The sequence below is a fragment of the Solanum stenotomum genome, chromosome 4 (genome assembly GCF_019186545.1).
Source record: "Solanum stenotomum isolate F172 chromosome 4, ASM1918654v1, whole genome shotgun sequence".
NCBI classification, from domain to species: Eukaryota; Viridiplantae; Streptophyta; class Magnoliopsida; order Solanales; family Solanaceae; genus Solanum; species Solanum stenotomum.
Genome location: NC_064285.1, coordinates 7,169,936 through 7,187,451, shown reverse-complemented (window position 1 = coordinate 7,187,451; position 17,516 = coordinate 7,169,936). Strand labels below are relative to the sequence as shown.

Below are 17,516 nucleotides of genomic sequence, written 5' to 3'. Positions count from 1 at the left end.
ATACCTTCTATAGTAAAGGACGACTTTTTTAGCCTAACATAAAGAGTTCCTACTTTGTTTGCTTCAATTCTACTAGAAACAATCAACGAAGGAGCTATCCAAAGTACGAGTGAGATAGCTTCCTTCAATCTAGACCCCTCCTTAGCCAAGGTATCTGCCACTTGATTTTCTTCCCTATATTTATGCTGCATCGGCAGGTTGCAAGTTTAAGTAGAAGTTCCCTGCAATCAGCCAAAATATTAGAGTAGGATGAATGATCATTTGCTAGACAGTGAAGGATATCCTGACCGTCTACATTAATTTCAAATGGCGTTAAGCTGTAGGTTAGTGCAATAGTTAAACCTTTTTGCAGCGCTAATAGTTCAGAAACAATATTTGTTGCTTCATATATGTTCCCCATGAACCCTACCACCCAATTACCATATTTATCTCTTATTACTCCTCCTATTCCACTAGTATCGGATTTAGTTGCGAATTTGATCAATTACTTTTTATATAGAAAGAGATTTAGTTTCTTTTGGGCTAGGTGGACAAAGTTTTTTTTTTTTTTGGTCTATTAGCCTGTTTATTTGCGTTTTTCTGTTTCTTGTCTTTCTTATGCAATAAAATGAGCCCTGAGCTCAAAATTGATTAAAAAAAATAAAAATCTACTTCCTCATTCTATACATCATTTATTATCTAATTAGGAGAAAATTTAATTAATATATAATTGTATACTCATTGTGTTTGCACATATATCCTGCATTTTTTTTAGTCTCATTTGTTTTGAGGGATTTTTTATTAGCCAAGAAGCAATAATATTAATCTTCATAGTCTGCACAATCTTTTTTTTTTTTTATGGATGTATAAATTTATTGTACTATATCTTGCGGGTGGATCTTTTAGTTTGTACCAACAATGTAATGATACTTTTATGCTTTTAATGGATGCACTATTAATTATATTCTAATTTCTGTTAGTTTTTCAAAATAAATATATATATATGATTTTTTTTTAAATTACCAAATGCACGCGCACCCCACCTAGAGGGGTGAGTCCGCCTCTGTGCATCACTGTTTCTGGTGTCATTTGAGCTTTCAGGGATGGAATTCGATCAAGTTCTCTTCCCCATGGACGACGCATGTCAGTTAACCTCACCGAGAGAAAACTTGCCATCGAAGAAAGTTCTGTATTATTTTAATAAATATAATATTTAGATAAATAATATTATTTTCTATTGTTACGTAATGTCACATATCAACAACTTCAAAGGATATACATACAAAAAAAGTAGGATACAAGATAAAACTACTACAAAAATTTATAATAGAGAATAAAATAGAATTATTAAACAATAGATAAAGATAAAACAAGAAGAAAAAATCAAGGTAACAATATGATCACATCAAATCAATCGTTACACAAACTAAGACTTTTCATCATTCTAATGATAGATTTAAACGGTACAATACACTAAAATTTATGTAACAACCCAATTAAACATGATTTTTTAAACTAACAATATAAAATAATAACAAAAAATAGGTAACAACTATCCAAAAAAAGTGTAACCGCGTGTATAGCTGTCATAACAATATATAGATATGATACAACAAAATTTATATAACAATCAAATTAAAAATAATCTTTTGAATTAACAATTAACGATATAATAATACGATACATTAAAATAGGTAACAGCCATCCAAAAAATGTGTAAAAGGTGTTGAGTTGGTTAAATATTATAATGTATAAAAACTCACAAAATATAATATTTTAAATGCATTTGTACAAAGCAACTCAAAACAAAAATAATAATTTTGAGTGACAAAATCTGAAAAACAGCAGCAAAGTTGCATGTTTGAATTAACATAGGGAGCCCCCTCTTCCGCAGAAGGAGGTCTATTTATCTTCGTGTCAATTTATAATTGGTTCTATAATTTGACCCCATAAAATTTGATTCTGCAAAAAAGGTTACATTCATATTTATATATTCAAAAAAAAAAAGTTTGATGTTTCGAATCACTTTGTATATTTTTGTCGAAAATGATTGATCTTTATATAAGGGTTATGATATATCGAATTCAATTCATCTTAATCAGATATGTTGTTTGATTTCTTTATTTTTTCATTTTTCAGGGTTATATTTATGTATTTCGATTGTGGAGAAGCAAGAAAACTTGTTCCCTTTATTATTAAAGGTTAAAGTTTCAATCTTTTGCTGTTGGGTGTTTCTATTTTTCTGTTTTGATATCAAAAATTGGGTTTTTTGATTCAGAGGAGAGTGTAAAGGAATCCTATTTTTATGCCCAGTTGGTTGGAATGTATGGATTTGGTGAAAGCATCAATTTTAGTGTATTAGTGAAAGAGTTTGTTGATTTGGGGCTTTAGTTTGTTGATTGAATTATGAGTTTTGTTTAGTGAATGAGGTTTTTAGAGCAATGAGAGGCAAAAGCCTCTATTTTATTTGATGGATGCTACTAATAGGACATTCTCTGATCTGTTGAAGTTACTGAAATCATGGATCCCTTGGAGGTCTGAACCTGAAAATGTATCGAGGGATTTTTGGATGCCCGATCATATATGTAGGGTATGTTATGATTGTGATTCACAATTTACATTGTTTAACCGTAGGCATCATTGTCGTCTTTGTGGAAGAGTTTTTTGTGCAAAGTGTACGTCTAATTGGATTCCTGCAATATATAGTGATCCAAGGCCACTACGAGAGGAGTGGGAAAAGATCAGGGTATGTAATTACTGTTATAAGCAATGGGATCAAGGTTTAGTTTGTAGTGTTAGTAATGGAACACGGGTTGCTAACTTGCATATCAGTTCTTCGCCTTCTGCAACGACTAGTTTTACCAGCTTCAAGTCTAGTGGAACCGCGGACAGCAGTAATATTACCTTTGTTTCGGTGCCACCTTCTTGTGTACTTAGTCCGTGCAAATCATCTGTAACGGAATCTTCTCTAGACAGGCAGAATTTTTCATCAGTTAGAGGGAGCTTTGAATTTGCTCATGCAGGAGTTTTGGACCCTTCTCTAAACCAATATGCATTTTGCGCAACAAGGTTCATCCGACATCTTCTATTTTATCAGTTCAATTTCAACCAGTTAATGAAAAAGAAATCAAACATGATATTATTTTGTCATTGATTTTTGCTTGTAAAGTAGCATATATGTATGAGTTTCTTTGTTTTCAAATGTGAATGGGTAGATTGCCTTAAACACTATGGACATCTCTTACTAAGTAGTGAAGAAGAACTTGTGACTCTAGTTTCAATAGTATCTTAAATAGTATGCTTGATTGCATGTTTGAATCCTCTTAGGGACTTGTGTGAAATCGACTAAATAAATTCATGTGTCTCTAAGGATGTAGCTCGGTACTCAGGGTCTGCACCAGATGTTACAACCACATCTTTCTTAATTTTTTTCACGACTTCAAGTTTTCACGAACAAAATAGCACCTGACAGAATTAGTGTGTGAGTTGTGATCCACAAACCGACGTTGGAGACACACCCTTTTACATGGCTGTGCCTTCCGAGTGAAGGTACATTGTTTGGGATTTGATTGACTTTAACCTTTTCTCTTCTCTAAAATTTAATTTCTTTCTCTTCTTTGGAATTTAACTTCTTTCTCTGCTCCTCTTCTTCAGTCAATCATTCTTATCTTTCTCTCCATGATATATCGATGTGGACCATCTGTTAGAGGGTGATCTGGTTAAATCTGCGTCTGTGTATACTGTATGCTACATCATCAGTGTTTCCTTAGACCTCATAGAGAAGGCTTTATCCTGGATTGCTCCAAGCGATAAAACAGGACGAGAGAAAGTGATAGTGCAAACAGGCTCACCAAAGTTTGGCTCTGATACTATGTGAATCTGAGCATCTAACCAAAACCTTTAAGGCAATGGGTGGAGCCGCCAAGGACCCTCACACAACCAATGAGGGACTAGGTCCATTTTTAAAATTTTTATCATGTTTTCAGGGAAAAAAATTCATAGGTTCGAGTCTCACTGCCACCCAATATTAAAAAGAATTTCCATGTGCTTAGCTCATGAAAAGGAATTGGCTCGCATGTGAGGGGGTGTGTTGAAGACATAATTTTAGTAAATAAAATTATGCTATGTCAACATCTTAAGCTTTTAGATGAAATGGGCACACAACTCAATACTAGCCAATTCCACCTTTCCCCAAATAAACGGGGTTGCAAGATTGTGGGTGGTGGTGGTGTTATGAGTGAGTTGACATGATTTGTGATGCTGAACCAAGTCAGAAAGAACATCTTTGATTGCAGATCACATGATTTCTCCTCTTATACTAGTTTACCCATTTTTGAACAACATGCAGTATTTTTGGCACCTTTTCCTTGTTGGACTGGCTCTTCTATTACGTACATAGATAGATTCATGCTGCTTGACATATGTTTGTATAACTAGGAGCTTGATAATAATGTGGTGAGCATATATATATATATATATATATATATACATATATTTTTGACAAAGGTAAAATTGTAGTCCTCAGCTTTAAGGGCATGCTGGCAACCCCCAAAAGATTTACATTGAAGAAACCAAAATAAACAACCAAGGCTTACTACTGCTAAGTTATAAAGAGCCTATAAAATCTAAAAATCTGTCCAGCATCCTCTATACCCTCCTCTTTACACCAAAAAAGGGAAGTCTTCATACATCTTGAACAGTATTACGTCTGAGAGGAATATGTATCAGCTGCTGTAAGATTTATTTAAAGCACGTTGATTGTGTATGAACAGTTATCCTGAGCGAACCAATTACTTTGTGAGTTGCGTTACATTTGTAGTTACATGCTGTTCCTACTACTTGTGTCCAAGAACATGTTTCAGTATCAGTTAATTGTTTGTTGCTACATTGTGGAAGCAGGAGTGATGATGAAGAAGATGAATATGGTGTTTACCAGTTAGATTCCCAGGGCCATTTTCCCCAGGTTAATGACTACTACAGTCACATTCAGTATGATGAGATAAAAAAGGACTATGGATCACATAAAGAGCACCCTGATGGAGAAGCTATTGATGAAAAAAGTGTGAGCAGCTCTTCCTTACACAATAGCTTTGATTCCCAGGCTTCTGAAGAAGTCCAACAGATTGTAAAACAGGACATTTCTGATGAATGTGAAGTTCCTCCATCCCTAAATGTTCCAGAAGAGATTAATGTGGAACCTGTGGATTTTGAGAACAATGGACTTCTGTGGCTTCCACCTGAGCCAGAAGATGAAGAAGATGAAAAGGAATCACTTATGAATGATGATGATGACGATGGGGATGCTTCAGGAGAGTGGGGAGGTTTACGGTCATCAAGCAGTTATGGAAGTGGTGAATATAGAAGTAGGGATAGGTCAAATGAGGAGCAGAAAAAGGTTGTGAAAAATGTGGTTGATGGCCACTTCAGGGCTTTAGTATCCCAGATTATGCAGGCTCAAGGCCTTGTCGATGAGGAAGATGAAAAAGAGAGTTGGCTGGAGATTATTACATCCCTATCATGGGAAGCTGCTACACTTTTGAAACCAAACACTAGCAAGAGCGGAGGGATGGACCCTGGGGGATACGTAAAGGTGAAATGTATAGCATCTGGACGTCGTGGTGACAGGTAAGCAATTTTCCCCCCATTTTTGTCCACAATCCTGTTCAGCTTGTGTGTTGGATCCTTGCCACATATGTTACTAGTTAGGATAAGCAGCTACATAAAATTTTGAAATAGGAAAACAGGAGCTTTGTTGAGGTTTCATGTTCTCTCTCTCTCTCTCAAACACACACACACAGTACTTTAGTTTGTGTTGATTTCTGAAGGAAACTAGAAATACTAGAGTCTCTTTTTAATACAATTATATTCGATACACACACAATACTTTTGTTTTCTGTGATTTCTGAAGAACTTTGAAATACTTGAATCTCTCACTTATATAATTCTATTCAATACTTGGCTTGTTCTCCAGAACCTGTATTTCTTGCCTTATGAAGTATTTTGGTCAAAGGGCTTTTTTGCTAAGTACGAAGCAATGACAATATTATTGACATAGTGCTTTCCCCCCAATGATCTGTAAACTAAATATAGTTGTGCAAGGTAACAACTTATGACATACATATGGCAGCTTTCTTTTGCTCGTGATTGTGTTCTTGGTCAAGAATAGAAATCATATTCTTCTTCTTCTTCTGTATCCACTACCTTTTATACCTCTTTATGTTATAGCATATTTGTTGTGTTCTTGCGCACATCCAATATAGTATCCTCTCATATGAAACTTTTTCTCCTTAAATAGTGTGGTGGTGAAAGGAGTTGTCTGCAAGAAAAATGTAGCTCATCGACGAATGACATCCAAAATAGAGAAGCCTCGCATATTAATCCTTGGAGGGGCTCTTGAATACCAGCGTGTCTCTAACCACTTATCAAGTTTTGATACTTTGTTGCAGCAGGTTTTGATGAATAACCTTGTCTTCCTATATTTGAAACCGATAGTGTTTGAATCTTGTGTTTATAGATGTGTATTGCTATTCAGGAAATGGATCATCTCAAGATGGCTGTTGCCAAAATTGATGTACACCAACCAGATGTTCTTCTGGTGGAAAAATCTGTATCTCGCTATGCACAAGAGTACCTCCTGGCAAAGGACATATCACTTGTCTTAAATATCAAGAGGACACTTTTGGAGCGTATAGCCCGTTGCACGGGTAGTCAGATAGTACCTTCAATAGATCATTTCTCATCTAAAAAATTGGGATGCTGTGACGTGTTCCATGTTGAGAAGTTTTTTGAAGAGCATGGTACAGCTGGACAGAGTGGAAAGAAGCTGGCGAAGACTCTAATGCACTTTGAAGGCTGTCCAAAGCCACTGGGATGCACTGTAAGTCTATCATCAATTACTACAACTACAGTAAGATAATTATTGTCTTGCTTCTAAATAGACACTTGACAACCTGCAAATTGGTGGTTTCCGTCTTTTTTCATGGCCAAGTTACTCTTACGACATCATATGTGTACATATTGCAAATTAGTCATATAGACTTCTAAATATTTTTTGGGCTCTCGTGATATTTGTTGTCTCAGGTATTACTCCGTGGTGCAAACGGGGATGAGTTGAAGCAAGTAAAGCATGTCATTCGATATTCAATTTTTGCAGCTTATCATTTGGCTCTGGAAACATCTTTTCTTGCTGATGAGGGAGCATCTCTACCTGAACTTCCTCTGAATTCTCCAATAACTGTAGCACTTCCAGATAAATCATCAACTATTGGCAGGTCAATCTCAATAGTACCTGGTTTTACCATTCCTTACACTGAGAAAACTCAATCAGCACTATGTGGTGGTGCACCACAGAGATCAAATAGCATTCCCACAACAGACCTGGTCAAGACTGCAAACCTTTGTGCTCAGAAAATGGGTATGACAGAGTTCCCTACTGCTGCAAACACTGAGACTTCCTTCCTTGGGCCCTTGCTAACTGGTACATCTGTGGACAGAGGTATTATGCATATGATAGAGTCTTCCTTCTCAAAGCCTTCAGTAGCCAACAATATCCAAGATGCCCAAGGATACCATTTCTTGTCTACCAGTTTTGCGCCTTCAGATAAAGTTGAACAAGGTTGTTTGTCAAAGAATGTCCAATATTGCAGGGTTGATGTGAACCAAAGTGGCTCAAATCCAATGGTTTTGCAACTAGACGGACAAAATGTTTATGATGAACCAGACTCTTCAAAGGAAGAGTTCCCTCCGTCCCCATCTGACCATCAAAGCATTTTAGTTTCCTTATCATCCCGATGTGTTTGGAAGGGTACTGTCTGTGAAAGGTCTCATCTCTTTCGGATAAAATATTATGGGAACTGTGATAAGCCATTGGGTCGATTTCTACGAGACAATTTGTTTGATCAAGTAAAGCTCTCCCCTTTCCTTTCCATGTTTTCCAGAAACATTAAGAATATAATTAAGAGACCGAAAAGATCTTTTATCTTTGTTTTTCCTTTTCTTCTGCAGAGTTATAGATGTAGTTTATGTGACATGCCTTCAGAAGCACATGTTCAGTGTTATACTCATCGTCAAGGCACTTTAACTATTTCTGTTAAGAAGCTGCCAGAGTTTCTTTTGCCCGGTGAAAGGGAAGGAAAAATATGGATGTGGCATAGATGCCTGAGATGTCCACGGGTTAAGGGATTTCCTCTAGCTACTCAAAGAGTAGTGATGTCTGATGCTGCTTGGGGTTTATCCTTTGGGAAGTTCCTAGAACTTAGTTTCTCAAACCATGCAGCTGCAAGCAGAGTGGCTAGTTGTGGGCATTCGTTACACAGAGATTGTCTTCGGTTTTATGGGTATGCTCTTATTTGGTTTGTTGCCTGCAATGTCATAAATCTAAGAGCATTTCAAATGTTTGTTCTTTTTGCTTGTCATGCTTAATTTTCAAATCTGTTGGCATGATTAGCTGGTTTAATGTTCTCCTCAATTAACAGTACTTCTCTCCCTTGGATTTTTTGATTGATTATATTGCTTCCTTCTTTGCATGTTGGTTGCGTAGTGCTAGCTTGTAATTTATTTTGCCAAAGTATGAAAATAATCTGCATAAAAGTTCTATGGGTCTGAGTTTAAAACTATGATTCCCCTGGTACTTTCAGTGTCTTTTTCAATGTTAATAAATTTGTGACTTGTGCAGTTTCGGAAAAATGGTTGCATGCTTCCGCTATGCGTCAATTGATGTTCACTCAGTGTGCCTTCCTCCTGCAAAGCTGGATTTCAACTATGAGAAAAATCAGGACTGGATACAACAAGAAGTGAATGAGGTGCGAAGACAGATTTTTGAATGGTATAAAGTGGTATTTGATCTCACTCTGTGTACGTTTTTTTCATGGCATAATTTGAGCAGGTCATTGTCCGAGCTGAACGTTTGTTTTCTGAGGTTCTGAATGCAATTCGTCTTCTAGTGGAGAAAAAATCTGGTGGTCAAGTTAACAGCAGCGCTGAAGCATCTGAAGCACCTGAAGCAAGAGGTCAAATTGCTGTTTTGGAAGGAATGCTGCGGAAGGAGAAGGAAGAATTTGAAGTAAAGTCTTCACTTCTAAATATTAAATTGTCTCTAGATTATGCATAGTCTGAGAGATATGTGTCCTAATTACAAAATCGAAAGGATACTGATAAAGTGGTTGATTAAGTAGAAGCTGAAAACCTTACCCGAATTCAATATTCTGTTTAGCATATCATGGTTCTGCATAGATTACTAAGCACTTCCTCTCCTTCTCTCCACGCCTATGTTTGTATGTGCTGTTGGGTGTTTGTAGCAGTTATTATGAAGCATGAGTCTCTGGTTGTTCTTTTTTCCTCCAGTTACCCCGTAAGCGATGTGCAAACGGGTCTGGTTATGATTCAGTATTTCTTCTTTTATCACCTTGTGCTTGGAAGTCAGAAAAATGGTGGAATTTTCCTTTGCTGCCCATGTTGCAGATTATATTGACATCTTCTTTGATGCATCAAAACTTCACTTGCTTGCTATCATTATTAACCTCTTGCATTAATACTTAACTTTCATGTGTATCATGATTCTAACATCATTTAAACTAATTACGTGGAATTTTTGATTGTCTCACTTTATGTTAGGGATTTAAAGCGAATGATTTTGTATAAGAATTGCTAATTTTCTTTTTGTGGGGTTTCCTGGGTGTTGTGTAATAGCAGGAATCTCTCCAGAAAATTCTGACCAAGGAGGCGAAAAAGGTGCAGCCTGTCATTGATATTTTTGAGATTAATCGGTTGCGAAGGCAATTTATTTTCCAATCTTATATGTGGGATCACCGTCTCGTATATGCGGCCAGCTTAGAATGTGAGGATCATTGCGTTACTGAAGAGAAAGCCCTTGTTGGTAATGATAAGTTCACTGGTCCAGATAATCCCTCCACGCCTAGTGACTGTTTGAATGTCCCTGATTCTGTTTCTGTAACTCCAATACTTGGTGAAAAATCTAATGATGGAGTAAGTGGTAACCAAATGAATCATGTGGACACAGTTCATCAAGGATCTGAGGTTCTCTTTGATTCTAGTTGTGCAGTTGAGAAACCAGCATGTCTTCCCGTTGGAACAGAAAGCTTCTGCGGGTCGAACTCTGCAGAATCCAATACAGAGGGGTCTAGAGCCCTTTCTGATGGGCAGTCTGTGATCATGGATAGTTTGTCCGATACTCTTGAGGCAGCTTGGACTGGTGAAACTACTTCCGGTCCTGGAGTGCTGAAGGATGGTACTTGCAGATCTTCTGAACCACCTATAGCAGATTCTTCAACAACTAGATTAGCAGAAAAAGTAGATGTTGAAGACCCTGTGGAGGAACATAACGGAACTAAGGCGTCTGGATTTCCTCCTTCATTATCCTCTAAAAGCTCTGAAAGTGTGGAAGACGCCGGGGGATGGTTAGGTATGTCTTTTATTAGCTTCTACTGGTCACTGAACAAAAACTTTTTACCAAGTGCTCAGAAGTTGGATACGCTTGGCGAGTACAGCCCTGTCTACATTTCATCATTTAGAGAGTCAGAGGCACAAGGTGGAGCCAGATTGCTCCTACCTGTTGGGGTTAATGATACCATTATACCAGTGTATGATGAAGAGCCCACAAGTATTATATCTTATGCACTAGTTTCACCAGATTATCTTGCACAAATATCCGATGAACCAGAGAAATCAAAGGATACTAGTTTGGACTCTAACCTGCCACTGCAGTCCCAAGAATCTGGAAGTCTGCAGTCCCTTCAATCTATGGATGAAATAGTATCAGAATCCCTCAAAAGTCTTGGATCTATAGATGACAGTTTCTTGTCTTCGTCCAGTAGTCATAGCTCTTCGGTTTTGGATCCACTCTCATGCACGAAGACAATGCATGCCAGAGTCTCCTTTTCGGATGATGGACCACTTGGGAAAGTGAAGTATACTGTGACTTGTTATTATGCGAAGCGCTTTGAAGCTTTGAGGAGGAAATGTTGCCCATCTGAGATGGATTACATAAGATCTCTTAGCCGCTGTAAGAAGTGGGGAGCCCAAGGAGGCAAGAGCAATGTTTTCTTTGCTAAAACCTTGGATGATCGATTCATTATCAAACAAGTGACTAAGACAGAGCTGGAATCTTTTATAAAGTTTGCTCCAGCATATTTTAAGTATCTTTCAGAATCCATAAACTCAAGGAGTCCTACTTGCCTGGCAAAAATTCTGGGGATCTATCAGGTATTTTTAACCACTCTTGATCACTCCAGCTTCTCGAATTTTGTGATTATGATTTATAAGGTCATTCGTGTTACCAAGTGATCGATATAGTTTTAGGGGAAAATACCTGCAACAGCACAATGCTGCATTTGTTGTGAATCTAGTATATCTGTTGGTTTTTTAAAAAGATGGAGCAGCAAAGACGAGTGTATCACATTTGGAAGGTGATCTTAACATAATTTATAAATAGTTAATGGTTTAACTTGACACATTTGAGCTACCACTTAGGTTTGTTATTCACTTTTACTTTCACCTGAAGTTTTCACTAGGATTGGTCTGGTAAGGCACAATCCATTTTCACTGGTGTCTTCGGATAATTGAGGTACCTCTTTTTTGGCTCTTTGCCTTTAGAAGGAACGTGATGGTCTGTATGAATACGATCATCTTTATGGTCTGCAAAGTCTTTCGAGTCTTTCGAATGATGGTTCCATGGCCTTGAGAGTGAACTGAGCACAAAACAACGGCTGCATATTTCTCTTCTATACTATGAAGACAAACTTTGATGTGCAATTAGTGTATAAATTAATAAGTTTCTTGATTATTCCCCGACTCCCTCACAGTTCATATGCTTGGGCATTTTCACAAGTCATTATATCATGAACTATGATTATGATTTATTAGTATCTAGTCATTTTGCATAATTGTGTCTGTTGTTTATGTGAAGGTGACATCTAAGCATCTTAAAGGAGGGAAGGAATCTAAAATGGATGTGCTAGTTATGGAGAACCTTCTATTTGGGAGGAACCTAACGCGGCTTTATGACCTTAAAGGATCTGCCAGGTCTCGTTACAATCCCGACTCTAGTGGAAGTAATAAGGTCTTACTGGATCAGAACTTGATCGAGTCTATGCCAACTTCACCTATTTTTGTTGGAAACAAAGCCAAGAGACTTTTGGAACGAGCAGTCTGGAATGACACTGCTTTTCTTGCAGTAAGTTTACAACACTCTGTTCATAATGAACTTATTTTAAAATTCCTAGTGGACTATTGAGGTCTGATCATGGAAACTTTTCATGTCTTTTATTGGCCATTAAAACTATGTATTGCAGTTGATTGAATCACTTCTAACTGATGTGATAGTTGTATCACTTCCAATTGGAAAGAGTCCGTTTGACACATGGGGCTAGGAATGAAGAGGGAAGCACCTCTCTAACCATGAGGAGCTGGTTGGCTATGTTGCTTGGACTCTTCAAAAATATCGACGGGTGCATGTAGGATACTCTAAAAGTAGTGCATTTTTTGAGGATCCAACAAGAGTGCGTATATTTTTGGAGAGTCCGAACAACATAGCTGGTTGGTGGTTCAGAAATGAACCTGGGGGTTGTTTAGTGTGATCAATCCGTACCATTCAAGGAGGTGGATGTAGCATATCATCAATGTGTTCAATATGTGAAAAATCATTAAAATTTCTAAAAATATTTTTAAAATTTTGAACCCATAATTTCAAAAGTGTAATGGAATCAATAGTAATTACCTAAAGGTTGAACCCATCAAATTTAGCTCCTTGATCCACCTCTTATTATTCGCCTTTAACAATACCCAACCTCTGTGCAAAGGATTATATTTGTTGCCTAATCCCATTAGCTTGTCTGAGTATACTTTTAGCTGAGGCTTTTTTATGGTTTGGACTAATTTAGTAGTTCTTCTTGCAGTCGGTTGATGTGATGGATTACTCACTATTGGTTGGTGTTGACGAAGAAAATCATGAACTCGTTATTGGGATTATTGACTTCATGAGGCAGTATACATGGGACAAGCACCTGGAGACATGGGTTAAGGCCTCTGGCATCCTTGGTGGACCTAAGAACACACCTCCGACTGTAATTTCACCTAAGCAATACAAAAAGAGGTTCCGGAAGGCAATGACCACCTATTTCCTGATGGTTCCGGATCACTGGTCACCTCTTACTATTACTCCCAACAAGTCACAGAATGATTTGTCTGGAGAGAACACGCAAAGTGTAAAATCTACCGAGTGATTCTGTATATTTGATCGTATAACTGGGATTCCCGGTTATACTAGGTTCATATATTTCTCCCCATTTTTTCAATTCTTTGATATGCAGTTTGCAGCTCCAGAGGTAGGGAACACATGATTACTTGTTTAGAGACATTGCTGGAGGATTATAGTTCTAGTGAAAGGTTTCTCCTGCATAGACATAGGTATACCTTAAAGAAAATTCTTTTGTACATCTTTTTTTTTCTAATCATGATTTTTTTCACCTTGTGTAGAACACAAGTTGTACATGAGTTACAAAGGATCAATTACAATTTTTGGTCAATGCATGATCTTGGATAAGTTTATGCTATTGAAGAGTTTGTACATTGACCTTTTATAATAAAGTTGGTCTGTTATTTTTTCCTTATTTTCCTCCCAATGGGATTTGATCTGTTTGCTCACTTTATATTCCTTTTTGATTTGTCTACATAAGTTTCCAATAATGCTTATGAATAGCAATATTGTTGAGCAACAATAATGCTTAAACCCGCGGCTGCTCGCTCTTTAATCGGTGATTCACCGGCCACTAGATCGATGAAGAATTTCTCCAAAATCTGCTCTTTGATTAGTGATTCACCGGCCACTAGATTCATGAATCCCACCCTATTCTCAAACCTGGTGGCTCGGTTGATTGGCAAGTTAGTTGGGATCAGCCATGTGAATCCTCATATCATAAATATTCTATAATATTTTGCACTTGAGGATTATCTAACATTAGTGGTCGTATGGTTTGAAGATAAGTTATGTTGAGATTATTTTTTATTGATTGTTTGATTTATTGTATATTAAAAACAATGGCATTGCATAACTTCTATTTTTTTTTTAATGGAGATCATATCATATGCCTCATTTATCGAATGTAAGATTACAAAGGAGAATAAATAGCTGAAAAAATAATAATTCGCCAAACTGAAAACAAATAGTAACTCTTATAATAAAATCACTTTATCAATGATGGCATAACCCAAGCTGGCGGACAAATTGAAGTTGGTGACGGTCCAGGATAGAAAGATTCAATTTTTCCATCTTCCAAATTATAAGCACCCATATCAAAATTGCTAGAACATCTAAACCACTTATCAGCAAAATATATGTGATTAGGCTTGATTCCGGTAAATTTAGAAGAGTCAATGCAACTTGCCCAATTGCAACCCACAAACATTGATGAATTTCCCAAGGTTTTCATCTCATCCTTCAATTCACCTTTGATTATGTTTAGTTCAGAGACTTTAAATTTGAAGGTGTGAATTGGAGTACTTTTGACAAATTGAGAAACAAGTATTCTGACCCTCTAACTTGCGGGAGAAATAAGGGCGAAACTTTCTTCTTGGAAAGAGAATAAATATTTTGATAATATTCCTCGTGATTGACACCCTGCAGCATAAGCAAAGGAACTTGGGGAAAAAGCATATCAAAATTGTCCTTTGTAGCGGCAATTTGCCAAGAGGTACAAATTGCACCAAAAGCAATAAAATCTTCAATCACTTTAATATGATTTGCAATGTGAGCAATAACATCGTTGGGAAGTTTTGACCAGTCTGCCATAGCTTTTACAGAAGAAGAGAGAAGGAAACTCAAATGATTCTAAGAAGTTGTTTATTTACGAAAATTCTTTCCACCTTATTTAGTAGAAAAAGGATTTGAGCAATTTGATGGGTATTTCAAACATTCTTTTGTTGGATTATTGCCGATGTAATCATAAAAAACTAGTGTCTTAGAGAAATTTTAGACCAAATTTTTGATAAACTTTGATTTTATGTTAGCCCAATAGTGATTTCATTGTTTTATTTTGGAATAATTAATCTTCTTGTTATTATTCTACCCTTTGGGAGAAATAACTTACCATGGTACTAATTACTAATATTAATATAACTTATTCAAGATTGGTTACCTTGTGTAAATTTACTCTTTTCCGAGATATATACAAAAAAGAAATATCCATTGTTTTCCAATATGAACTAAATTCTATTAAAAATAGGAGATCTAATAACTTAAAATATTGAATTAGACTTAAATTATTTTAGTTATAATGAAACGGTTCTTAATGAGTCCATATCAATTAAGATACATTTAATAGTCAAAATCATGTTATCTAAAAGTAAAGTCACCACCGATATAAATATTCTCAATCCTAGTTATAATGATCATTCTTAATGAGTCCACTCTCCCAAAGTGAAATACACTCACTATGCCAGTTAAGCATTTAGAGAGGTAACAATTTCAGTTTTAAACAGTACAAGAGATGATAAAACCCGATAACATTAAAATGGATAGTTAAGACTTCAAATATACATTGAGGGGGCATTTTGCCATTTTCTCAAAAGGTAAACTTTTTAAAAATATATACGTATAAACAAAAAGGGAAACTTACATAAATATACTATATTAAGAAAATATTTACCATTTATAGCAATAACATTTTTTTTTCACTTGATCACTTTTAATACATTTATAATAATATTTTAATACATATTACAAAGAACAATTTATTATTCACATATAATACAAGTTTTATTGATGGATAATACATTTATCACACATTTTAATACACTTATAATTCAATGTGTCAATTTCTTATCAAATAAGCATAATATATTTAAAAAAAACAGTTATAATACATATATATTGCATACATAATTCACTTTTAATACATATTGCAGATTTAACATAATATTGTTTTAAATGACAATAAATAAAAAGTATCGCTAAATCAGTAATTATTTATTAAAATGTACCAATCAAAGTAATTTTTCCAAACAAAAACAAAGTTATATTTTGTGTTTCAACAAAAATTCTTAGTTTTTGGGGGTTGAGATCCTACATTACTTAACCCTCTATTACTTCTTAATGCACCTTTATTCACTCCATATTTTCTTTATATTATATTTAAAACATTAAGAATGTCAATCTGTTAACATCAGTCCACATATTTGAGGGGTCTGGTGTAATTAGAGAAATGGAGGCCCAAGTATGGGAGGATTCAATCTAACTTTTGCAAAAGGATAATTAATGAGGAATAACTCAAGAATTAAATCCACAAAAATAAGCTTATTTCACTACAATTCCGTTTAGTTGTCAACGTTACTAACTTAGACTGAGCCAGAATTTGAAGTCAATGAGTTCAAATAGAAATGGCAAACGGACTGCCAAGTCGGATATATGCGAGTCAAAAATGAGTCAGGGTAAGATGGATGAAATATTTGATCCACCCATGTTTAATAGGAAAAAAAGAATAAACCAACTAATAGATAGATATTCATATTATATACTGCTTCTTATCATGTAAAAGAAACCATTTTTTCAACATATTTTCACTTTATCCTTTAAGGGTATGTTTGGTATGAAGGAAAGATATATATTCACGGTTTGAATCGACACTAATGGTTTAAAACGCATTAGTATATTGAATATCTATAATATATTCTCTTTTTCTTAACTAAAATATTTTTTTTTAATTAAGTTGACTGTTTACATAAAAATAATCTTTTTCCTTAATTGAAAATAAGACAATTGAATTAGTCCCCTAAATTAGTTGTAGCACAGTTCACATAAAAAGAAAATTGTTGTCATATAGGAAATTAAAGCTGATCACAAATGCAAAGAAATTGAAAATCCCCTAAAATACAAAGAAACCCTAACCCAAAATCACTCAAATCTCTCAATTTCCTCTGAATTGAGAGATTCATCCATTCATGATAAGCTCTCAATCAGTAAAATTCTCACAAATCAAGCTTCTCCATTTACGATAAGCTCTCAATCAATAAGATTCACATAAATCAAGTTTTTCCATTTATGGTAAGCTCTTAATCCGTAAGTTTATTTGTAAACTTTTCACTTAAAATAGTTCTAATTCACTCTAATCTTTTTTATGTATGCTCTCAATAAGTTTTTTTAAAGGTTAAGCTCTTAGTTTTCTATTTTTTTTTTTGAATCTATGTATTATCTATTTGTTCATGTATGTTCTTAACTTAAATGTATCCGTTGTTAGTTTGTAGAGATTTGTTATTATCATGGATGTAGGGTTTGTGATTTTGCATCTGCTAAAGTGATTTTGCATTTTATAATTTTGCTTTGGTTTTGCCTTAAATAGAAATAGTATTGTGGTCTTCAGATTTTTGCTTGTTATAGAGTAAAATTTTAATTAGTNTTTCACTACAATTCCGTTTAGTTGTCAACGTTACTAACTTAGACTGAGCCAGAATTTGAAGTCAATGAGTTCAAATAGAAATGGCAAACGGACTGCCAAGTCGGATATATGCGAGTCAAAAATGAGTCAGGG

The 17,516-nt window shown here is 35.5% G+C and overlaps 2 protein-coding genes across 3 annotated transcripts in view; both read left to right on the top strand.

Annotated features, from left to right (window-relative positions):
• LOC125861830 (uncharacterized protein C119.09c-like) overlaps window positions 1–17,516 on the top strand; it is a 436,566-nt gene that overhangs the window by 38,086 nt on the left and 380,964 nt on the right. The window lies entirely within an intron of this gene.
• LOC125861807 (1-phosphatidylinositol-3-phosphate 5-kinase FAB1B-like) lies at window positions 1,856–13,597 on the top strand. 2 transcript variants are annotated; one of them, XM_049541675.1, is made up of 12 exons: window positions 1,856–1,879; window positions 2,119–3,048; window positions 4,879–5,604; window positions 6,275–6,428; window positions 6,512–6,856; window positions 7,060–7,881; window positions 7,984–8,315; window positions 8,654–8,780; window positions 8,864–9,040; window positions 9,670–11,199; window positions 11,903–12,169; window positions 12,891–13,597. In XM_049541675.1, exons 2-12 carry the CDS (start codon window positions 2,450–2,452, stop codon window positions 13,215–13,217), a joined length of 5,406 nt encoding a protein of 1,801 aa, XP_049397632.1. In that variant the 5' UTR covers window positions 1,856–1,879; window positions 2,119–2,449; the 3' UTR covers window positions 13,218–13,597. The 2 variants fall into 2 exon arrangements, with proteins under 2 accessions (XP_049397632.1, XP_049397633.1); XM_049541676.1 differs by lacking the exon at window positions 1,856–1,879 and having other exon boundaries at window positions 2,017–2,569; window positions 2,686–3,048.